The following is a 22,747-nucleotide window of genomic DNA, read 5'->3' as shown; positions in this document are numbered from 1 at the left end:
CCTAGCCAGACGTGGCTGTAGCATCTGTAGTGACGAGCGCTCCCTCTCGAAAGATACTGAAGGTCTCACCGAGGCCTTCACACACTGTAATTACTTCCCAGCCTTCTACAACAACAGATCTCGTGCGCCTTATCTCTCCAGCCACCCAACATCTTCCAAATTCTCACCATCCGGCCACAGTGGAGCATTCCTCTCATGACTCAGTACCACCCAAGACTGGATCAGCTGAATCACATTCCCCGCTATGGTTTCGACTGCATCTCGTCATGCCCTGAAATGAGGACTGTTCTACCCACTATCCTTCCACCTCTTCCACAGTGGAATTCCGCCATCCACCGAACCTACAAAATATTCTCGTCCATCCCTACACAACCCTCATTACAGTTGCCTCATGGCTCATATGCCTGTAATAGACCTACATGCAAGATCTGTCCCATGGATCCCCCCCCCCCCCCCCCCACCACCACCACCTACTCCAGTCCGGTCACAAGCATCACCTATCCCATCAAAGGCAGGGCTACCTGTGAAACCAGTCATGTGATTTACAAGCTAAGCCACAACCTCTGTGCTGCATTCTATGCAGGCATGACAACCAACAAGCTGTCTCTTGTCATAAATGGCCATCAACAAACTGTGGCCAAGAAAAAACTGGATCACTTCATTGCTGAGAACAGCTCCGAACACTATGTTCTTCACATCAGTGACTATTTCACAGCCTATGCAATCTGGATCCTTCGCACCAACACCTGCTTTTCTGAACTGTGCAGGTGGGAACTCTACCTGCAATATATCCTACTTTTCCATAACTCTTCTGGTGTCAACTTTCATTATTCATTGTCCTTATCCATCTAGCCCCTCCCTGTTCCCATTCCACCAATGCACCCTCATTCTTTTTACTTCTTTTCGCCCCCCCCCCCCCCCCCCCCCACACACACACCAACCCCCCTGCCTCGTCTAACCTCCCGACTGCACCTAGCTGCCCTACTCTCTCTCCACCTCGTCCCTGTACGCTCCCACAAGCAGCACTTTACTGTGCCTGACCCCCACCCTGTCAATCCCTCCCCCTATGTGCCCCAGCCTCCTCCTTACGCCCACCACCCAGTTGCCTCTCCCACCATGCATTGCTGTTCGAGTGACAAAGATCTTGTTGGTCGCAAGCTCACTTTCTGACAGAATAGAAGCCTTTGATCCACTTATCGATTTTATGCACAAAGCAGAATTCTCTCAGGTTCTCAGCAAGATATTTTGATAGGGTATCATGGTGAAAGTTGTTCTACACCTCACGTGTCGACCTTTCTGCAGACACATGAATTTTTTCTTTTCTATCTTTTGCCTCTCATCATGTGCATATTCTTTGTTGAACCAAAAGTGCAGTTGTCTGCCTCCTCACCATATTCTGAATTTTGTTATTAAACCAAGGTGGGCCTTTGCTGTCCTTAATCCACTTACTCAGCATGTACTTCTCCAGAGGAAGATTGGCAATTTGTTTATACTTCACCCATGTTACTCTACATGTATTACATTGGAACTAAATGATGCGCTTTCATTGTTAAGTGGTATGCTAATAACTGGTTATGTGCTCTTTCTAGTAAAAATATTCTCATAAACATGGCTTTTGGTTTAATATTGCATCCTTCATTCTGTGTGTTACAGAACTTTTATTTTAGTATGTAAAAAGTCTGCATTCAGTAATGCCATTTGTGCCTAGCATATACAGTGGAAAACAGTTGTAGGCATACTGTGTGGTTAACATTAAAACTCATATTTCAGATACTGCTGGAGCTTTAATTTCATTACCTAAGATGATAAGAGGCCTTTATCCACTTACATTTTCCTTTTCTGCAGTGCGATCTTTTTTTGTAGTAGGAAGTATATTAAAAATCATTACAGGGGAGAGAGGATTTGAGATAGAAAGTAAGCAGAAAAATAGGAGATGGAAATAAAAAACTACTACAGTAAGTAGCAAAGCATTGGGTTAACAAACAGTACAAAAATGTTGAACATGGTTTGAGAATTTTGCAAATAATTCAGATGAAGGTAGCCTAATATGTGTGAAGATGCAGCATTTAGTCTTGAAATATAATACAGAGTAGACATTGTTGTTCATCATTTGTATGTAATTGTTGAATCAAACTACAGAAAAAGTACAGTATAAGATTGAGATTAAAAGAGTGAAGTTCAGTAGCACTGCTGTGAAAGTAATTGGAAGAAGGCTGTCTAGAAATGGTACATGTGGGTAACATAGAGGAATGCTTAAAGCACAGTGAAGTCGAAAACGGCTCACAGCACTGAAAAAATTACTGAAAACAAATAATAAGTAGAAAGGTAACCAATGTAATAAATGACCAGGGGGGTATTGATTGCAGCCTGGGTGATCATATGAGCGAAGTAAATGTTAGAAATGTACATCTGTGTACAATGATGGTTCAATAAAGTTGAGACAAAGCTGTACAGTTGTTGACAGAAATGTCTGTGGATAGGAATTGTGGTGACACACAGTATGGACGGTAATGAATATAGTGAGCAGAAGGGAATGCCTTAAATTGTCCACTTCGTGAGGGCACATAATTCTATGTTGTATCTGAAGTATTCATCTATGTCGAATCTTAATGTTGTGTTCCCACATGTATCTTTTCCCCAGATTGATGATTTGCTTTTCTTGGGCTCTGTATTTCCTTCCAAAAACACACAGATTTATGTTTGGTTTTTTTAAGTGTTTAATTTTCATGCTCTGGAAAATGTAACTCCTGACACAATTTTTTTAAGGGTGTAGAACAGGGTAGAAAATTTTTGTAGCTTAATTTTTTTATTGGCTTAGAATGTTCCTTAGAGGGTCTGTTTTTAAGATTCATTCATAAAAAGTGTGCCATAAATGTTAAAATATGTTAAAACCATGGTTCACTGCATGGGGACTGACGCATCCGCACTTGAGTGCACCCACTGTAATAATATGATAGTTACCGAATGAAGAGGGTTCTCATTTGTTTTGGATAGTACCACAGAGGGCATTAGAATCAACTAAAATACTATTCTCAATAAGATTTCTCTTCGTAACTTGATTCTTTTATGGTAAACACATGCTTGTCTTTAATCTGTTTAACTTGTTATTTTGCTTCTTTTTTTTTTTTTTAATATAAAAAAGTAAAATGTTAGTGCCTGAAAATAGCAAACAAACGTATTTACAGTGATAGAAAAAGGTTTGAAAAGCAATTGTTAATCAATATAAATTTGTTAAAATCAGTGTGTTTCAACATCAATGAAAAGAAAGACAACTGTACGGTGCTAGCATTTCCGATTAAAGATTTTTCGTACCTCCGTAGTTGAAATGGAGGACAGGGCCTGAAGATGATGTTGTTACAATGTTGAAACTAGTTGCCAAAATAAAATACAGCTGGAGGAATTTCTTCATTTTTAATATAGGTTAAAGATTTGTTCAATTTTAATATTAAAAAACACAAGTTGAAACTTTAAATGCTTATTTTTTCAAAACAACATTTTTCAAGTTGGTGGGAACTATACTCATAAAATATTCTCACAATTACATTAAACCTTTTTCGTAACTTGTGGTCTGACATTTTTTCTACTGTACTACCTAGGACTTTTGCGATATATTTTAACTTTGACTTTTTGCGCAAGTTTTTGTAATTGCTTTTTTGACAAAAATTTTTGTTGTTGTTTCAGAGTGTCACAATTTTGTTAAAATTTCCTATGTACTACTGGTACATTAGATAACATCATCAGTTTCAAAGCAATTTTTGAAATTTTGTTCTAGGCTGAAAATTGTGGCATTCAAAGCCCCACCCCAAAAAAAAAAAAAAAAAAATACAGGATTACACCTCTGGTTACTCAGTACTTTACTGGACTTCAGTGTGTCTATGACTTCTTAAAATCATGCTCCAAAATTAAAAATATATTTTGTGCACCCCACCTAAAGTAGCCCCCCCCCCTCCTCCTCCTTAGTTATGTACACCCAGATCTTCTTTGTAGTTTTGTGCCTGTTATCTCTCTCACATTCATCTCCTCCTGTTATCTGATCAGCCTTTTCTTAATCATTCGTCTTTTATCATTCTCAAATTTTGTTAGTGTTGCATGCTGTAATTGTAATGGTATCTTTCTTGAGGGTTCATTCATCTATCTCTAGCAACATCTGATTGGAGAACAGTGTTTAGAGATCAGCTGAAATGTAGCTACAAATCTATTAAAGAGCTCAGAGTTCTCTGTCAAATTATTTTAAAAATCTAGGAAGCAATAAATAATATTGGATTACATGGATCCAAGTAGGGTGGACATTGGGAAGGGTTACCTTTCATCCTAGTCTGGCCATCCAGGTTTAGGTTGGGGTGCCTCTAAGGTGATTAAGATGAATGTTTCAATGATTCCTTGGAAGCAGGTATGTTCAATTTTCTTTACTATCCATGCCCTAGCCAAGCTTGAGTTCTGGCTCTGGCAACCTAGTCAACAAGATATTTGACCAATCTTTTTGTATTTGTGTTGTACTTGGACATTTGTAGGAACTCCCTCGTATCATTTTCTCACGTCATTCTTTTTTTCTGCCCACTAAAAACCAGTGATATCATGAGGTTAACTGCAAATTGTTGCTTATTTCTTTGAAGTACTTTAATAAATATACTTGTAAAATGATTATTTTGCCACTGTTTATGAAATAAAATTCTGCGACATGGTGAAAGCAGTGTTCTACCTACATTTTTCCTCATGTTGTGTATTACAGGTAGTTTTTCTTACATATGTAATGAAAACTACCAGAAGTATACAGTTTTACGTAATATCTATTTTTACAGAACCAACAGTACTGGGGCTTGATGTAGGTGTAGACATAGTTCTGGAGGAGAGTAAATCTGATGCAGGGCCAAGTTCAGATTTACCAATGAGACAGTCTCGCCGTATTGCCCAGATTAAAATTAAAGAAGAAGCTGAGAGACGCAAAATTGAAGAATTAACTTTTCTACAGTTAAAGGAAGATCAGCGCATATACAAACGTGCTAAGAAATTGGAAAACAAGGTAAGATAAAATATAAAGAAAGTGTTAATTCTTGATGTTAAGTCCATTTTATTTAATAGTTTAGTGTTTGGGAATGGTGTTGATTTAGTTTGCTACAGGTTTTGTTCCAGCCTAGGGTTAAAGTAAAACTCTCTCTTATGTATTTAATGTCTTTGTAATGGATGTTGAGGGCACTCCTTTTGCTGGGTTTCATTTATGAGCTTACAAATTTTTGCAAAACATTATCAAGATAAAGAGTTGCTTTGGATGTGTTCTTCCACTCCAGTTCTTAGTTGTGATGAAGTGGAAGAGCAGGGAGTGTATCTGCATGCTTTCAATGCTGAATTTTCTATTGCTGTTAACAGGATTACCTGCCTGTTATCATAGGTGAATATTGTTGACATTATTTAAAAATTGCAAAAGTCCAAGACAAAATTAGAGCAACAGTGTTTAGTTCTGGAAAGCAGTGAAGCAGTCCAGTGTATATCATGCTGCTAATGCACTCAAAATCACTCCATCATTCATCATTGCTGCAAGATTAGTTGTGTAGATTAAGTCACTAATGAGGAGGTACTGAAATCAAATTGAGGAAAAATGAAATTCATGGCACAGCCTGATAAAAAGAAGGAATAATTTATAGGACACATCTCAGTGCTCGTCAATTTGACATGGGGGCTAAAATTGTAGAGGGAGACCAAGGCATGAATACAAGAAGCTGATTGAAGTGGATGTAGTTTGCAGTTCTAACGCAGAAATGAAGATAATTGTTTAGGATCGACTAGCTTGGAGGGCTGTATCAAAACAGTCTTTGTACTGAAGACCACAAAACAACAACGGCAACATCAAGACAAGATAAAAAAAAAAACCTCCCTGAAATTAAAATTGAAGGTGGATTAGTGTAATATGTCACTTTTAAAAAAATGAAATCATCCTGCTTCCGGCTGATTAAACATTATTTACTGCAATGAATGATATGTAAACAGCCAGAAGCAGAATGATATCATTTAAAAATTGCATGAAGGCTGTGGACCTAGTTATCATTAAACTTCTAAATATGTACCTGTTTTAGAATTTGATAAATTTTGAAAATTTGGCTATTTCCCTCGGTGTTGCCCAGGTCTTTCCAACTCTCCTTGCTTCCTCTTCAGCCATCCTCTTCTCTGTACCTCTAGACCAGCTTCTAATTCCAATGCCTTCTTTTTGACTGCTCCATCTGGCTTCCTCAATGTGTACCCCAGCCATTTCCACTTTCTCTTACATATATGTTCTGCTACAAGTGTCTGGTTTGTTTTTCTCCAGAGATCCTCATGACTTACTTTTTCCTGCAACTAGACATTCATTATGTGCCAGAGACATTTATTTGTGAAGCTCTATAACTGTGGTGTTATGATGTTATCTTTTTATCTATTTTCCAACTTTCACTGCCATACAGAAGAGCAGCCTTCACATTTGTATTAAAATATGAATTTTAGTTTTGCATGTGAAGTTTCTGTTTCTCCATATTGGTTACACTTATAAAGGCAGCATTTGCCTTCTTTATGTGGTTCTTCACGTCTGCTCTGGCTCCACCATCTTCTGTCATCACTTTACCCAGACACGAGAATGAATTGACAGTCTCCCCTTGCTGGTCCCCTACAAGCAGTGGCACGTCCATGTTCCCAGAATTTATTGTCATTTTCTTTGTTTTATGTATGTTTATCTTGAGCCCAGCAAATTCTGCTTTTTTTTGTGGGCTTAATTTAGCTTTTATATCTGTCAGCCTTTGAGCAAATAAAACAGCATCATCTGTGAAATCCAAATCCTCCAAATCTTTATGGATCCTCCATTAGATTCCTCATAGCCTGCCCACTGTCACTCTTCTCATAACTGGGACAAGTAGGAAAGAGTGTTGGTGACAAAATAAAACCCTGCCGAACTCTGGCTGTTACCTCTGTTGGATCTGTGACATTTTCATCATGGAGCACAAAACATTTGTAGCCATCATACAGATCTTTGATGATCAGAATCTTCTGTGGTATACTGTACTTCCACAACAACTGCCACAGCACTTCATGTGCGACAGAATTGAAGGCCTTTTTAGAATCAATGAATGCCAGGTACAGGGTTGCCTGGAATTCTTTGCTTTACTGTGATATGATCCTAAGAGTATTAATAAGATCAACACAACTGTACCTGAAAACCAACCAGTTCTTTATGCAGTCAATTTTCAACTGAATTTTTAATCCTGTGATACCATGCCAGTTGTCACAGTCTGAAACATTTTCCTTTTTTAGGAGCTTTACCACCAATCCACTTTTCCACTCCTTGGGAATTTCTCTTCAAACTAAATATGCTTCAGTAAGGGGTGGGCTTTTTTAACAGCTCCAGTGCTATGTTATGTAGGCCTGGAGCCTTTGCACTTTTTAGGTGTCTCAAAGCACTCCTAATTTCACTCATTGTGGGACAGGACAGAATTATATCTTGATCTGCTTTGACTTCCTCTGGAACATCCCCCACCTAGTCGTCTTGGTTGTCTTTACAATTTGACAACTCCTTGAAATGCTCCTCCCATTTCCGTGGTTGTGCCTGTTGGTTTGTCATCACCACCACATTCTTGCTCTTAACTGGTCCTTCACATCTAAAGCTCTTCATTCATATTGTACTGTTCCTTTATCTTTCCTTTCTGATGCCATTCTGCCAACTGTGCTTTCTCATCTATCCATTTCCTTTTATCTCGCCGTATCCTCATTTTCACTCTTTTGTTTGACTCCGTGTATTTTTTATGTGCTTCAATCTTCTGCACTCTCGTCTAAAAAAAAAAAAATTGTAACTTTTGTTTTAGTTCTTTCATGCAGCTCATTTCATTCTGTGTGTCATCAGAGATCCAGTCATTCCTTTGATGTGTCTTGAATCCTAATATGTTCTCTCCAACATATAGATAGCTATCTTTAAGATTTTGCCTACCTGTTTCAATTCCTTACTGCTTAAATTTTTTGTCAGAGCATATCTGCAATCTGTTTTGTAGTTAAAGGGCAAATCTTTGTATTATATGGTGGTCTTTTAACCTTACCTCTATACTTTTGCTGCTGTGATTGAGCTTTGTTCTATTTGCCACTATCTTCAATCTGAACCCAGCCATAACTAGTTGGTGATCTCCTCCAACAGCCACTCTTCTCTTATTTCTGATGCATAGCAGAGTGTGTCAAAATGTATGGCTTATGACTGTGTGATCCATCTAATATTCAGTAACATGATATGGCAAGACCCACATTATATTATGGCAGTTGCGATGTGGAAACATCCGCCACACACCGACAGGTGGCTTGCGGAGTATAGATGTAGATATTGTAGATAGAAACAGTGTGCCTACAATGACTAGGTCATGCTCAGCGCATGTATCTATCAGTAGTTCACCGTTTGCATTTCTGTTCACAATGCTGTGTACACACATGATGTGTTCAAGCCCTTCATTTTCTAAATCGACTTTTGTGTTCAAGTTTCCCATTAAAATTTTTATGTATCTACAATTAGTTCATCTAAGCACTCCATTTAGGTCTGTATAAAATGCATCTTTTAATTTTCCTTCAACCATTTCAGTAGCTGCATAGCATTGGATTATAGTGATATTTCACACATTTGTTCTTAAGGATTTAGGTGTTATTCTTTGTGACATTTGCTTCCACTCCAGTAAACTTCTTTTGCAGCTTTTAGATACTAAGAGCCCTACACTGTTTCTGTACATTGCATCTTCACCTGTCTATCATACATACAGCAGCACTCCAACTTCCTCAGATTCTGGCCACCTTATTTCACTCAGTCCCAGTATATCCAATCTGTAGGTCTCCACCACTTCAAACCAATTGCGAACAATTGTGGCCTAGTGATATGGCACATTGTCATCCATAAAAATTCCATCGTTGTTTGGGAATATGAAGTTCATGTATGGCTTCAAATAGTCTCCAAATAGCCGGACATAACAATTTTGAGCTCCCTCACTGTTATGGAGCCACCACCAGCTTGCACATTGCCTTGTTGACGACTTGAGTATGTGGCTTCGTGGGGTCTGTGTAAGACGCTACCATCAGCTCTTACCAACTGAAATGGGGACTTGTCTGACCAGGCCACGGTTTTCCAGTCATCTGGGGTCCAACTGATATCGCCATGAGCTCACGAGAGGTGTTGCATGCAAGCGACGTCATGCTGTTAGCAAAGGCACTCACATCTGTCGTCTGCTGCCATAGCCTGTTAAGGCCAAATTTTGCTGCACTGTCCTAATTGATATGTTTGTCATATGTCCTACATTGATCTACGGTTATTTCATTAACTGTTGCTTGTCTATTAGTATTGACAACACTATGCAAATGCTGCTGCTCTCATTCATTAAATGAAGTCCGTCAGACACGGTGTTGTCTGGGGTAATGCCTGGAATTTGGTATTCTCAGCACACTCTTGACACTGTGGATCTCGGAATATTGAATTCCCTAATGATTTCCGAAATGGAATGTCTCGTGTGTCTAGCTCCAACTACCATTCTGCATTGAGAGTCTGTTAATTCCTGTTGTGCAGCCTTAATCACGTCAGAAACATTTTCACATGGATCACCTGAGTAAAAATGACAACCCAGCCAGTGCATTGCCATTTTCTACCTTGTATATGTGATACTACTGCCACCTGTATACATGCAGATCACTAGCCCATGACTTTTGTCAGCTTACTGTAACATGATTTATCTTATGGCTAAGTCACGAATAAAGGTAATAACTCATGAAATAGTAGCGGCATTGTGTCATCAACAGGTACTCTTACAAGACTGAATACACAAGTAGCTTTCAACAAATCCTTTCTCAAGCTAGAGTACAAAAAAAAAAAAAAAAAAAAAAAAAAAAAAAAAAAAAAAAAAAAAAAAAAAAAAAGAAAGAAAAGGGAGGGGGGTGCAGTTATAAAAACACAGGGAGAGATTTCTCTTGGCCACTGTCACCTCAGTTCCCCAATTTCCTACCCACATGTGGTGTCCCTGTTAAGCTGAGAAACTCGGTAGAAGGTTGGGTGACCAACTCCAGTGGGAAACAATCAGTGAGCAGATGGACTTTGCAAGTCAGTGAAACGCTACAGGAAACCAACATTGAAATTATCATGAAAATCCCATGGCTTTAATCAACTCAAATGTTATAGGATTTCAGATTCCCTATTTGGATTTCTGGGGGGGGGCAATAAGAGAAGCTTTACAACAAGTAAGATGCTGTGAGGAGAACTACAGTTTAGGCACATGGAATGTAAGATCGGTGTATCAAGGGAAACTGGACGTAGTCAAAAGAGAAGAGAAGAGAATTGGCATTGATATTGGGAATAAGTGAAATGGGGTGGACTGACATTGGAGAATTTGCTTCTGATGGGTATACAGGATACTATTCTGGACAATAGAACAACAGAAGTAATGGAGTAGCCTTTATAGTTAGTAACAGATTAAGAAAAGCTGTAATGGTGTGCAATTATAAAAATTATTGAATGATATCCATCAGATTTCAAGTTCAGTCTCCTAATATCACAAGCATTCAAGCTTACATGCCAACCACTGTTGCTGAAGAGGATGTTAATGACCAGTTCTATGGAGATTTGCAAGAATTGCTGCTGCTGGTGCCAAAAAAGGATGTTGTCTTCATAGTTGGAGATTGGAACTGTTGAAAGTGTAAAGGAAAAATTTAGTCTTGGTACAAAAACGAAGAAGAACAGATACTCCTCTAATTCTACTAAAACAATTCAATGGTTATTACTAACACTGTTCCAGCTACTCATATGACACCTATACACTTAGACTTCGCCAGATGGCCAATACCGGAATCAAATTGGTGACATACTTTGTAATCAGAGGTGGGAGAGTGCTATCATGTAATTTACAACAAGACTTGGATCTGATTGTGGACCAGATTACGAGTTTTCAATTGACAAATTCTGGCTGAAACTGAGGAAAGTAGCCAAAGATATTGCACTTTACAGATACGGCCTTAAGAACATATCTTCTTATTATATAGTAGAAGTCAGGAACAGATTTAATTCAGTTGAGAATGGAGACAAAAAGCCATAAGTGCTAGTGGACAGAAGTAGCCTATGCTGTCTAGGAGGCAGCAGAAAAACACATTTCCAAGAGAAAGAATATCAAGAAGTTCAGATGGTTATTGGCTGAGGCATTGCAAATTGTAGAATAATGAAGGAAAGCAAATATCAAAGGGAATAGATCAACAATGTTTAAATTAAATACAGGGTTTCAGAAATTAGCTAGAAGAGACACGAAGATCTTCTTAAATTAACAGAGCAAAGATGTTGAAGAGAATAGCAGAATGGGGAAGGTTAAGGGTCTTAACAAAAAATTAAAGACATCAAAGGAAAATTCCAGGCAAAAATTGGAATGATAAAAAATAGAGACGTTAGGTCTAAAAGAAGCCAATGACATCAAAGAAAGATGGGCAGAACATGTCGACAATCTGTGTAGGAAAGAACTGTATTGAAAATCTTACAAAATAGGCTTCTGGAGTATACAGGCCAAGAACTGCCTGAAGAACAAGCTGTATTTTGTAAAGGAAGAGGGACCAGAGATCAAATTGCCAATATCCATTGCATTATGGAGAATACAAGAGAATTCCAGAAAGATGTGAATCTCTACTTTATTGATATGCTAAGGCATTTGACTGTTTCGACCTCAATCAATTATGGGAAGTACTTGAAAACATAGGAGTACCAGATCACCTCATTTACCTCATATGGAATTTATACTCTGACCAAGAAGCCACAGTGAGAACCATATATGGAGCAATTAAATGGGTCAAGATTGAGAAAGGAGAGTGGTGAGGCTGCAAGTTGTCTCCTTAATTATTCAATCTGTATCCAGAACACATTGAGGGATACCGGATTAGATGAAGAAGAAACCAGAATTACAATAGCTGCGATCAATACAAATAACCTTATATATGCAGATGATACCATGCTGATAGCAGAAAGTGAATAAGAGCTAAAGATCCTCTTATTGAAGACGAAAGAAAAAGTCAAAGGCTAGTGTAATGCTGAATACCAGGAAAACAAAATTTATGGCAAGTACACCTATCACTTGATGACATGTAGGGGAAGAAACAATAGATAGATTCCATGTTCAGTTATCTCAGATTTCTGCTGGTGGTGACTGGAGCTGCAAAATCAAGAGGGCTTGTTACTCGGTAAAAAGACTATGTCCAACCTTGACAATGTTTTAAGGAGTAGGTACATAACTTTAATAACCAAGATCTGTATAGTAAGGGCTATGGACTTTCCAGTTGTGATATATGGATGTGAGACCTGCGCCATAAGAAAGGCTGTTTTCGATTAGACGCCTTGGAATTGTGGTGTTGGAGAAAACTCCTTAGTGTTTAATGGACCACAAAAAGAATGAATAGATCAGTATTACAGCAAATAAAAGCCAGATTGCTCCTTGTAAGGTCTAATACTGAAACCAAAGGCAGCCTAGTTTGTGCACGTTATGAGAAAACAGGGTTCACTGCAAAAGCTGTAAGGCTGGTGAAGATCGAAGGCACAAGAGAAGAGGATGGCAAAGGACGAGATGGATTGACAGCATCACAGAAGTAATTGATTCTAGCCAAGCGGGAGAAAGTGTTGGACAGAAGAAACTGGTGTGCTTAGTTCATGGGGTAACGGGGGTGGGGAAGGGTAGCTTGAGTGAGGTAGCTGATGACTCAGAGGGAGACAATAGGTGTATGAAATAGGAAAGTAGGAAGAAGAGGCAGCAAGTGTGTGGCATAGGAATGTGACAAACAGGCACCAAAGCCAGTGAGTTCATGCAGTGCACAATGGTCTTTGGAGGAGTAGGTTTGGGAGGGAGGGGGGTGGCAATGACAGAAGAGACAGCTGAAATTGAGGCCAAGAGGATTGCAGGATCAAAGGGTATGTTGCAAAGATAATACCTGTCTACTTAGTTCAGAAAAGCTAATTTTGGAGGGGGAAGCATCCAAATGGCATGTGTTGCGAAGCAGCCATTGAAAGTGGGCATGTTGTCCTGAGCAGTATGTTCTACCACTGGGTTCTCTTGGCCACTGTTTGGCAGAGCAGACTTGACCCATCAGTGGCAGAACAGGCTGCTGAACACAACATACTTGATTTCAATGGCTGTTTTACAACCCGCAGAAATAGATTCTTCACCCAACCACTAGATTTTCTGAACGATGTAGATAGGAGTTAGCCTTGCAACACATCTTCATTCCCATAGTCATCATGGCTCCAATCTCTGATAACCCCCTGCATGCACACTCTCTTCCTCACTCTCTCCCTTTTTCTCTATTTCGTCACCCTCTCCCAGACTACTCTCCCAAGTCACTCTCACTGATTCCAGGCCTATTTGTCACATTCCTGTTCTGTGCACCTGCCCCCTCTCCCTTTTGCATTCTCCAACTCTCCCTCCCACTCTTTGCCTCTCTTTCCTCCCCTTGCGTACCCCACCTACCCTAACATATCCCTTCACCCAGTCTCCTGCCAAACTGTGGTTCCAGCAGTGTGTGTGTGTGTGTGTGTGTGTGTGTGTGTGTGTGTGTGTGTATAAACTCAATGCCACTGCTACTCAGTGAGTTGTTACCTTTGCTCCTAAATTATGTACATTCTGTCAAAAATTTACTTACAACATTTCATGACTGAAAAGTATATCAGTGTCTCGTGAATGTGTGGCAAATTTGAGCATAGCATATTCAGGTTATAGACATCATCCTAACTGTGATTTTTCAAACAGTTGGAAGTCCAGGGTGGAATAACAATAAGACAGAAAGGCATACTCATCACGTAGAGGCGTCATTGGGTCACAGACAGGTACAATGAAAAAGAATGCTAGAATGTGAACAGTAGAGTTGGAGTTGTTTGATATGTTACTGAAATGTGTAGCTAAACTCATGTGAATAATTGATCCATTTCTTCAGGTTATTCCCCTCCCTCCCTCCCCCTCCCCCCCCCCCCCCCCACCACCAAAAAAGGAAATGTTTATATGTGGATACGAAGATAAAAATTTGTATAGTGTGTGTTCTTGCTAATAGAGATAACTTGTTATTTCACAACTCTCACAATCCTGAGCATTTTACCTGGGTCTAAAAATATGATGGCGTGCTGGAAAGTAATACCTCTGAATTTATGTGAAAACTCTCAAAGCTATTTAAATTAAATAAATGTTATTAATATGCTACATCTTTATTCTTCATGTCTACATACTTATTTCTCAACATAGTCACCCTGGAGATGAACATGTTTCTCCCAATGAGAGACCAGTTTGTTGATACCATCACTGTTGAGTGTTTTACTTTGTTGGTGTAACCATAACCTCACCTCTACTTGCACTGCTCCATAAATATCAAAGTGAAGTGCTCGAAGATGTTCTTCAAGTTTTGGAAACAGATGAAAATCATATGGGGCCATGTCAAGACTGTGTGGAGGATGGTTGATGACAGTGAACTCAATTGCCATGTTGTTTTTTGCCAAAAAGTCCTGGTGAGCAAGGACATGTGACAAGGACATGTGACTGTGACAGGGCGTGTTGTCGTGATGCAGCAGCCGGTTCCCTTGACGCCAAAGTTCGGGCCGTCGTCGCTGCACGTTTTCACAGAGCCGTCGCCAAACTTCACAGTAGTACACAGAATTAACTGTTTGGTTGGGTGGGACGAATTCTTTGTGCACAATTCCCTTGCTATCAAAGAAAATGATTATTATTCTCTTCACTTTGCTCTTCATCTGTCTCGCTTTTCTTGCACTTGGAGAGCCCGGGCTCTTCCACTGGGATGATTGTTGCTTTGTCTCTGGGTCATAATCATAAATCCAACTCTCATCGCCGGTGATAACCTATGACAAGAAGGTTGGATCATCAGATGTGGTCTGACGAAGGTCCGTACATACTTCAACATGTTGTGCCTTCTGATTGACAGTCGAGATCCTTGGCACAAATTTTGCAGTGACACAATGCATGCCCAATCCATCAGTCAGCATTCGTTGACATGTCCCCTAACCAATACCCACTTCATACGCAAGGTCTTGAATGGTTCGCCATCAATTCACACGAACCAATTGTTGACGTTTGGCAACAGTGTCTGGCGTTGTGCGGCTAATGGGCCTTCCAGTGTGAGCATCATCTTTGACGTCTGTATGGCGGCCCTGAACTGAGCATGCCACTCAAACACACGCGTACAGCTCATGCTCTGCCCCCAAACACTTGTTGAATCATTGCAAGGGTCTCCGTAGCACTTTTCCCGAGATTCGCACAGAATTTGATACACACACACTGTTCTGTTCGCGGATCCATCGTAAAATCGCCACACACCAAACACAGAATATTACGGAAAACACTGCGGACACGCAACACGTCCTCTCAGCTGAATGCCACTCTGAACACTGATTCATCAGATATGCGGCTCTTGCCTCCTAGTGGCGCAAAGATCTATTACTCTTACTTTCCAGATGGCAGCACCAGTCCTGAAAATTTTGGATTCCACATTGTATGTATGCACGAGTATTGGGAGTATAATTTCCACAGTAAGAATGTGTCCCATTTTGTGAGATTTGTCAAATATCAAGCATTTATAGTATTGTGAATTTTAAAATAACAAAATTGTAGCAATTTCATTATTAAAATTTGAAAAAGGTGTGATATGGCTGTAGTATGGTACAATCCTGCCAACGCCCATCAATAAACTGAGTGTGCAAATCATTGAATAATGAAAGTAGTGCCAGTGTTAGGAAAGACAAGACATTAAATAAAAAGCAGTATCCCAATAGTGGTTTTAATAGATTGAGATGTAAGCAATTGGCAAACTATTCTTCCTTGCTCTGATAAACATTTTCTGTAGAAGCACCTCCATTTCCTTTCCTGATGGTTCTCTCTCTCACATGTGTTTTTGATGTTTTAACTTGGGCAGGGGGTAACAAAATATGTGTATGCCACAATGTATGCAATTGCTTACGCATAAATGGGAGGTCAATGAAAATTTTCTCAAAATCATGTTAAATCAAGGCCTGCAGAAAAAGGTGAAATAATGGCAGTAGATGGGGAGATAGTTTCTGTAGTGAATGATGTGTACACAAATGAATGCTGCAGTTGTTGCTAGCAGTAATTACTTTTTGAGGGTAGTAATAGGACCATTGTGTTATTATACAAGTCTGGCACTATTTCTCATGATAGCAAACTAGCTGGTTCTTTGACAGTGATTTCTCAGTGATTGACAAATTACCTAATTCTCCTAACCAATGAGTAATTTTTGTACTTTGTACTCAATTGCTGATATTAGTTGTTAGTTGTAGTCATAAGTAAAGTAAATAAAAGAACTTTCAAATCAAAGATGTACCAACCAAATACGAAACATTATTTTTATAGTGTTGGTTACTTCACTGGGTCCATAAACTGGCCTGTGTTTTGTTTGTTCTACCATAGTGTGTTAATTGTTGATGCTATTCAGATGTTTTTCATGTACTGGAAACCGAATACAGCATTTCACCTTCTGGAAGGAAAAAAAAAAAAAAAGACACAACAATAAAAAATTGTCACAGCATGACTCACAGTCATGAGTCGTCATTTGCTTTTCATTTTTTTTCCCTTTCACTAGGTTTTCAGCTACTGTTTCCCTCATAGGCTTCTTAACTGCTGATTTGATGAGTTTCATGTATCACACTGGTACCCTACATAACTGTGTTGAAAACATTACTGTTCTGCCACATTCCTCTTGTTATAGGTATCCAACTGACAATATTTCACAAGTCATGTATTAACATTTTTCTTAATTTTAACAAAACAAAACATTTTGTTTCAGAGTAGGGCCAATAAACTTTATTTCATATCACTCAGATCACAAACAAGCACGATTAGTACTACTCTCATACATTAGTGTGTTCATTCTCAAACTTGAGTGTTACCTGCTACATGTTCACCACTGGTCCTTAATGAAGGACTTGAGGCTTTCAACATGTCGACACGCCCTTGTCTTCCAAATTAAGAGGTAAAGAGTTGCTTCCAGCATATCTTAATTTCAACTTCCTATTTGAATTTGTCTGTGCTACTATAGTTCCATGTCTACCCATGCCTACATCTATTATTCTGTGTATTTTTTCTCCTTTCTGCTGCTGCTGTAACATCCAAACCTACACTACCATTCTGGAATTCACACTTAAGTATTTGGCAGAGGGTTCATAGAACAAATTTCAGATCATTTTCAACCTTTTTTCTCTCCAATAGCACAACAAAGAATGAACAACTAAATCTTTCTGTGCAAGCTCTGAGTTTTCTTATTTTATTGTTACAGTCTTTTCTTTCCTTGTAGGTGGAAGTGAACAAAATATTTTTGCATTCAGGGAAGAAAGTAGGTGATTGAAATTTCATGAAGAGGCCTCACTACAGTGAAAAGTGCCTTTGTTTTGATGATTGCCACTGCAACTCACGTATCATATCCATGACACTCCCTTCCCTATTTTCAATAATACCAAAAGAGCTGCACTTCTTTAAACTTTCTCAGTTTCCTATGTCAATCCTATCTGGTAAGGATACCATACCATGCAGCTGCACTCTAGAAGAGGATAGAAAGGTGTAGTGTAGACTAGACTTGTTGACTGATCTACTTGCGTGAGCTGACTCGCGCTCAGATCACAGCTCTGAGCAACCAGCTGCCTCACAGCAAGTAGTAGTAGGGGGAGGGGAGGGGAGGGGAGGGGAGGGAGGGGAGGAATTGGAAAGCAATGGTTCCACATGAGAAACTATTGTCAATGAGTTTGTTCTGTGGCCACTAATGTTAGTTCCACGGAAGTGTATTGCTTCATTGTGGTTAATGAAAGCCATTTATGAAAATTTATTTTTTAAGATAGTTACGTTGGTGAGAAATGACATTTGTTTTAATTGAGGAAGCAAAGAACAGATGTGGCAGTTAAGTGTGAAACATGATATTTCTTATGATTGGTGCAACCTTATGATTAATGTAGTTTTTGGACAGAGTTTAAACTCACATCAGCTTGTGACTATTTTATTCACAAGTTAAACATAGAAACATGGGATGTCAGTGAGTACTATTTATTTTGCATTTCAATAAAGTATCAATGTCTGGTATCTCTTTTTGAGAACTGCTAATTTGAAGATAAGTTTTTAAGTTGAAATCTGTCCTCTGTGGGTAGATTTCGTTCTATTTGTAGGAAAAGGTTGCTTGCCTAAGTATAGGTGTTGACATAATCATAGCTACAGACTTGTAAAGTCATGGAAATTTCTGCTGATGAAAAATTTTATACACGTCTGTGAAGCTTATTTATTTATGAAACTTCTCACCCAACTGTTTATTGCATTTTAGGTCAATAAGATCTAAATGTAGCTATGCACCCTGCACTGACATGTTATATACTGATATTGATGTGTGTGACCTTCTCTATGAAGCACCTGACCCAGTCATCACAATGCCTTTAATCGATTAAAAATGACCTACTCTCCATTTTAAGCACTGTGCCAAAAGTATGTACACTGTCTAAGGTTACAATGAACCTAACACATGGTCATTCCTGTGAAGACAACCCATAGTTTTGCTCTACATAGTGATGTCTGAAGTGCCTCATTTACTGCGAGCACACACTACTCGGGCAGTGAGTGAGCAAGACAGATCGCAATTGCCTAGCTGCCTCCTGGACAGGCCTGGTGTAGAAATCTCTTTAATAGATTTGTTGCATCTTCGAAATGCTCTATCAATAAAATACAGTCTTTGGTTCCCTTTCTCCGTATCTGATATATAGATATTTAGTTGAATCAAGAACATTTAAATTTGTGTGATTTATTGTGTAACTGAAATTTAGCATACAGTTTTAAGCACTTAAGTGGAAGCCCTCATACTTTTTTATTTACTTAGGGTCAATTGCCACTTTTTGCACTATGCATACATCTAGTCTAAGTCTTTTTGCAATTTGTTTTGATCTTCTGATGGCTACACTAGATGGTAAACAACAGGACCATCTGTAAACAATGTTAGTGGGCTAGTCAGATTGTCTCCTAAAACATTTATATAGAGTGAAAACAGCGGAAAGCCTATAACACAGGGTGGGGCACATAAGTGGCCTGGATGAGTGGATGCGTTCGGACGTGACTGTATGCGTGTAACCATGCCCTGTGACATGCATACCCGTGTATGCATGCCCTGTTTTCCACACCAGTTCAGAGCGTAGTGTGAGCTGTGTAAGTGTGGGTGGAGCTGTGCAAACGGGATGATAGTACTCACAGTGGAGCAGTGTGTATTTGTTGTGGAAAGTTGCGTGACAACAAAGTCTTGGGAATGGTGTCGTCAGTTGTTTGATGAGAAGTTTAATGGTGTCAGAGTTCCAGTAAAGAGTGCCATGCAGTGCTTAGTCTGAAAATGGAATCAGACAGGGTCTGTTTTGAGCAAGTCAAAAAACATTCCAAAATGTGCCGGCAGACCAGAAAATGTGGCTGCAGTTCGCCAGAAAATGACTCAGTCCTACCAAATCAACCCAATGCCTGTTGCAAGAGACTGACATCATGTCAGTCATGCAGACAAATACACCACCTGGAATTGCACATGCATCCCTATCAAGTGTCTTTTGTACATGCAGTAAAATCAGCAGATGCTCCACAGCACCTACAGTTTTGTGAGTGTCTGTTCACTGAGATAACAATTAATGGCTTGGACATGGATCTGTTTATTATGTGTGATGAAGCCAGATTTCAACTATGTTATTATGTCAACTTACAGAATCACAGGTTCTGGGCAGCGGAGAATCTGCATACCTTCCACGAAACACTATTGCATGATCAGAATGTTGGGGTTTAGTGTGCGTGTCTGCACAGTGTATTGTTGGTCCCATCTTCTTGCATCAGACACTGTGTATTACTTTGTCAACATTTTAGAAACCATTTATAGCAGCATTAATGGGGGAGGAAAAGACCTACAGTTAATTCCAACAGAATGGAGAAGTCTTCAAGAACTGCAGCAGAACATTTCGAATAAGACTGCAGTAATCCTTGCAGTCCAGCTGTGATCCGCCATCAGGAACTTATTGAGCAGGGCCCAAAAGTGCCAAGAGATGAGTGGTAGTCATTTTCGGCATCTGCTATACTCAGGTCAGTAATGTATTTCCTCTTCTCTACTGTTATTTTTTTTTTTTTTTTCTACCCTGGAACTCTGTTCTCTAAGCCACTTTTATTTGCCCCACCCTATACTTTCTTATGAACCCCAGATATCACTTCTGTTTCACTCAACGACTTTGGGTCAGTTACTATGAGCTGTGACCTTTCTGACAGGAAATCTTGAAACCAGTCGTGCGACTGAAATGATACTCCACAGGCACAAAATCTGATTGGAAACTGCCAGTAAGGAACAATGTGAAAAGCTTTTTGGATATGTAGAAATAACTTAAGTTCCCGTGTCTAAAGTTGTGTTTCACAAGAACAATATTTTGTGAATCCATGCTGGCCATCTGCCAGCAGAGCATTTTCTTAGAGGTAGGTCATAATGTTGTAATGCAGTATATGTGCCAAAATCCTACGTAAATTGCTCAGTGGTGTGGCTATGTGATTCAGCAGAATACTTCTATATTCAGTAGTGTCCATATTCTCCTTAAAAATGCCCTTGTATGGTAGATTGTTGTCCCCTTAAATTTTCTTTTCCTAGACAGATGTTTCTAGTCCAGTATAATGGTTAACCTCCCCCCCCCCCCCCCTCCCCCCTGCCTTTAATATATGTTAGGACTTTGATAATCCAGCATGCTTGGGGATCTGTTAATGCCAGATTATCAAGCCTATTTTTAAAAACCTGGATTAAAACAAGGAATATAATCAAAACCTGAATTTTAATGTATAAAAACAAGTAACTGTTATTTATTAAATGCAGCAGGAGAGATTACAGCATGAAAATTATGTATTAATTTTCTGTAAAAGCAAAATTAAAACTTGAGCACTGTAGTGCTCTATTAAACTAATTTGAGCCTCAAAAGTTTTAGAATAATTCATTTATATAAATAATTTATTTACACCAATTATGAAATAAAATAGAAGAATCACCATTGATTGAAAGGATCAAGAACAAGCTAATTGATGAAAAAGTTACAGAAAATTTGCTGCAGTTTAATTGGTATTACTGTCTCTAGGAATCACATAGATATGACTCGTCGAAGGCATGACTGTGTCACACTGGTATCTATCTTGAATAGTTCAGCTGAAATTTTCTTCTAAGTGCTATGGAACATAGCAGAAATGCTAACATGTTTCTTGGATTGAGCTCTTTTTTTGACAAAAATTATTTTGTACACTGTGCAGATACACAACTTCAGAAGTGTTGTATTGTCAGCCACTCTCAGTGAATTTCAAAAAAAATGTTGTAAGACTTCTGAAGCTTCAGCCCAAGAGTTGTGAGTTGTAGGTATTTCTTTTTCATCAGTCAGTTTCTGGTGCCTCATGTGAGTTGAAACACTTTGTAATATCACATCATCAGTCAGCTCTTCTTCGGCAGCTGAGTTTCTGCCAGTGTCAATTCCGATGTTTCCTGAAGGCATCCATGGCCTGTACTGCCTGCTGCACTGAGCTAAAAACACAGGAAAATTTCTGATGTGTTCCAGACTGTCGGGTCTATTGGATTATCAAGTGCCGGGTTATCGCAGCCTTACTGTAACTTGACTTTTCCTTGTTACTCAGTAGCTCCTGCCATCTACTTTTAAGTCCAGGTAATACAAGGAGTAAAGGTAACCATTCACTATGTAGATGAGTCATGAAGTGTTTGGCTGGCACAGAAACAACACTGAAAACCTTACTGAGCTTTTTGCCTGTTGACCACTCAAAACCTCAATTAACAGATAGTGGTCATCTTTATTCCATGTATTGTATTGAAGTGTTGTTTTCTCAAAATGAGATATCCCTTTTGCAATTTGTCATGGATATTTAAAACTGGAATTTAATCCCACATGAAACACCCTTCCTGCTTTGTACATAATGTGTTGTCATTAAAGATTCTGAGAAATTTTCACTTCCCTGTGACATCATTTTACACCTTTTGTCATCTGTATTCCTTTTTGACTTGTTGAGAAGGAAGTTTTGATTTAGTGTGTCATAATTTGGGTCATTTTTTTTTTTTCATGTTTATTTGTGTGTTAATGTACGAGATTACTCTTTCATTTGTCTTTTCAGTTTTTTATTTACTAATGAAGCTGTTAAAGTAATGTTCTGTCATTTTCAGGGCTCAAAGTCGGACAAGAAGAAAAGGAAATCAAGAAAAAATGTAAGTTTATTGCATGAAGTTAATGGTTGGGTAAAAAGTTTTATTGTCTTTGTTGTAATGTAGTGTAGTGTAGCGTAAGAGTGCAGTAAATTCTTTTGCACTTTGAGTTTTGTAATATTTCCAAACAATTGTCAACAATTTTTAAAATGTTGTCCCATGCCACCATATTCTGAATTACTCTCCAATATATGTGCATCTTAGTGTAAAACTGCTATTATAAGGCTATGAATGATATTCCTACAATATACTATAACCTTCATAAAGGGAGAAAATATCATACTAATATGTTTTAATACTATGTAGTACTATAAAGATTGCCAGTTTGGCAAAATCTTTTCTGCCCATTTTGAAACCACCTCTACCATATAAATGCTTCCTAGTATTATGTTTCTTATGAATTTTTGGTCTCTGTGCACTTCATCACTCTCAAGCAGTATGAATCCTTGTTGTCGTAATGCTGTGTTCATCCCAAGTATTGCAGTTAGCATATTAAACATGTGTATTGTATGGCATGAGG

At 38.8% G+C, this 22,747-nt stretch overlaps 1 protein-coding gene across 1 annotated transcript in view; it reads left to right on the top strand.

Moving 5' to 3' along the window:
* LOC124596114 overlaps positions 1-22,747 on the top strand; it is a 147,662-nt gene that overhangs the window by 40,875 nt on the left and 84,040 nt on the right. Inside the window, exons 5-6 of the mRNA XM_047135128.1 lie at positions 4,800-5,020; positions 22,189-22,230. Of these exons, the coding sequence (XP_046991084.1) occupies positions 4,800-5,020; positions 22,189-22,230 (263 nt within the window). The remainder of the gene's footprint in view (positions 1-4,799; positions 5,021-22,188; positions 22,231-22,747) is intronic.

Source organism: Schistocerca americana, chromosome 2, assembly GCF_021461395.2.
Source record: "Schistocerca americana isolate TAMUIC-IGC-003095 chromosome 2, iqSchAmer2.1, whole genome shotgun sequence".
In the NCBI taxonomy this organism is placed as follows: Eukaryota; Metazoa; Arthropoda; class Insecta; order Orthoptera; family Acrididae; genus Schistocerca; species Schistocerca americana.
The sequence above is the reverse complement of the archived record's forward strand: the minus strand, read 5'-3'. Positions and strand labels throughout refer to the sequence as shown.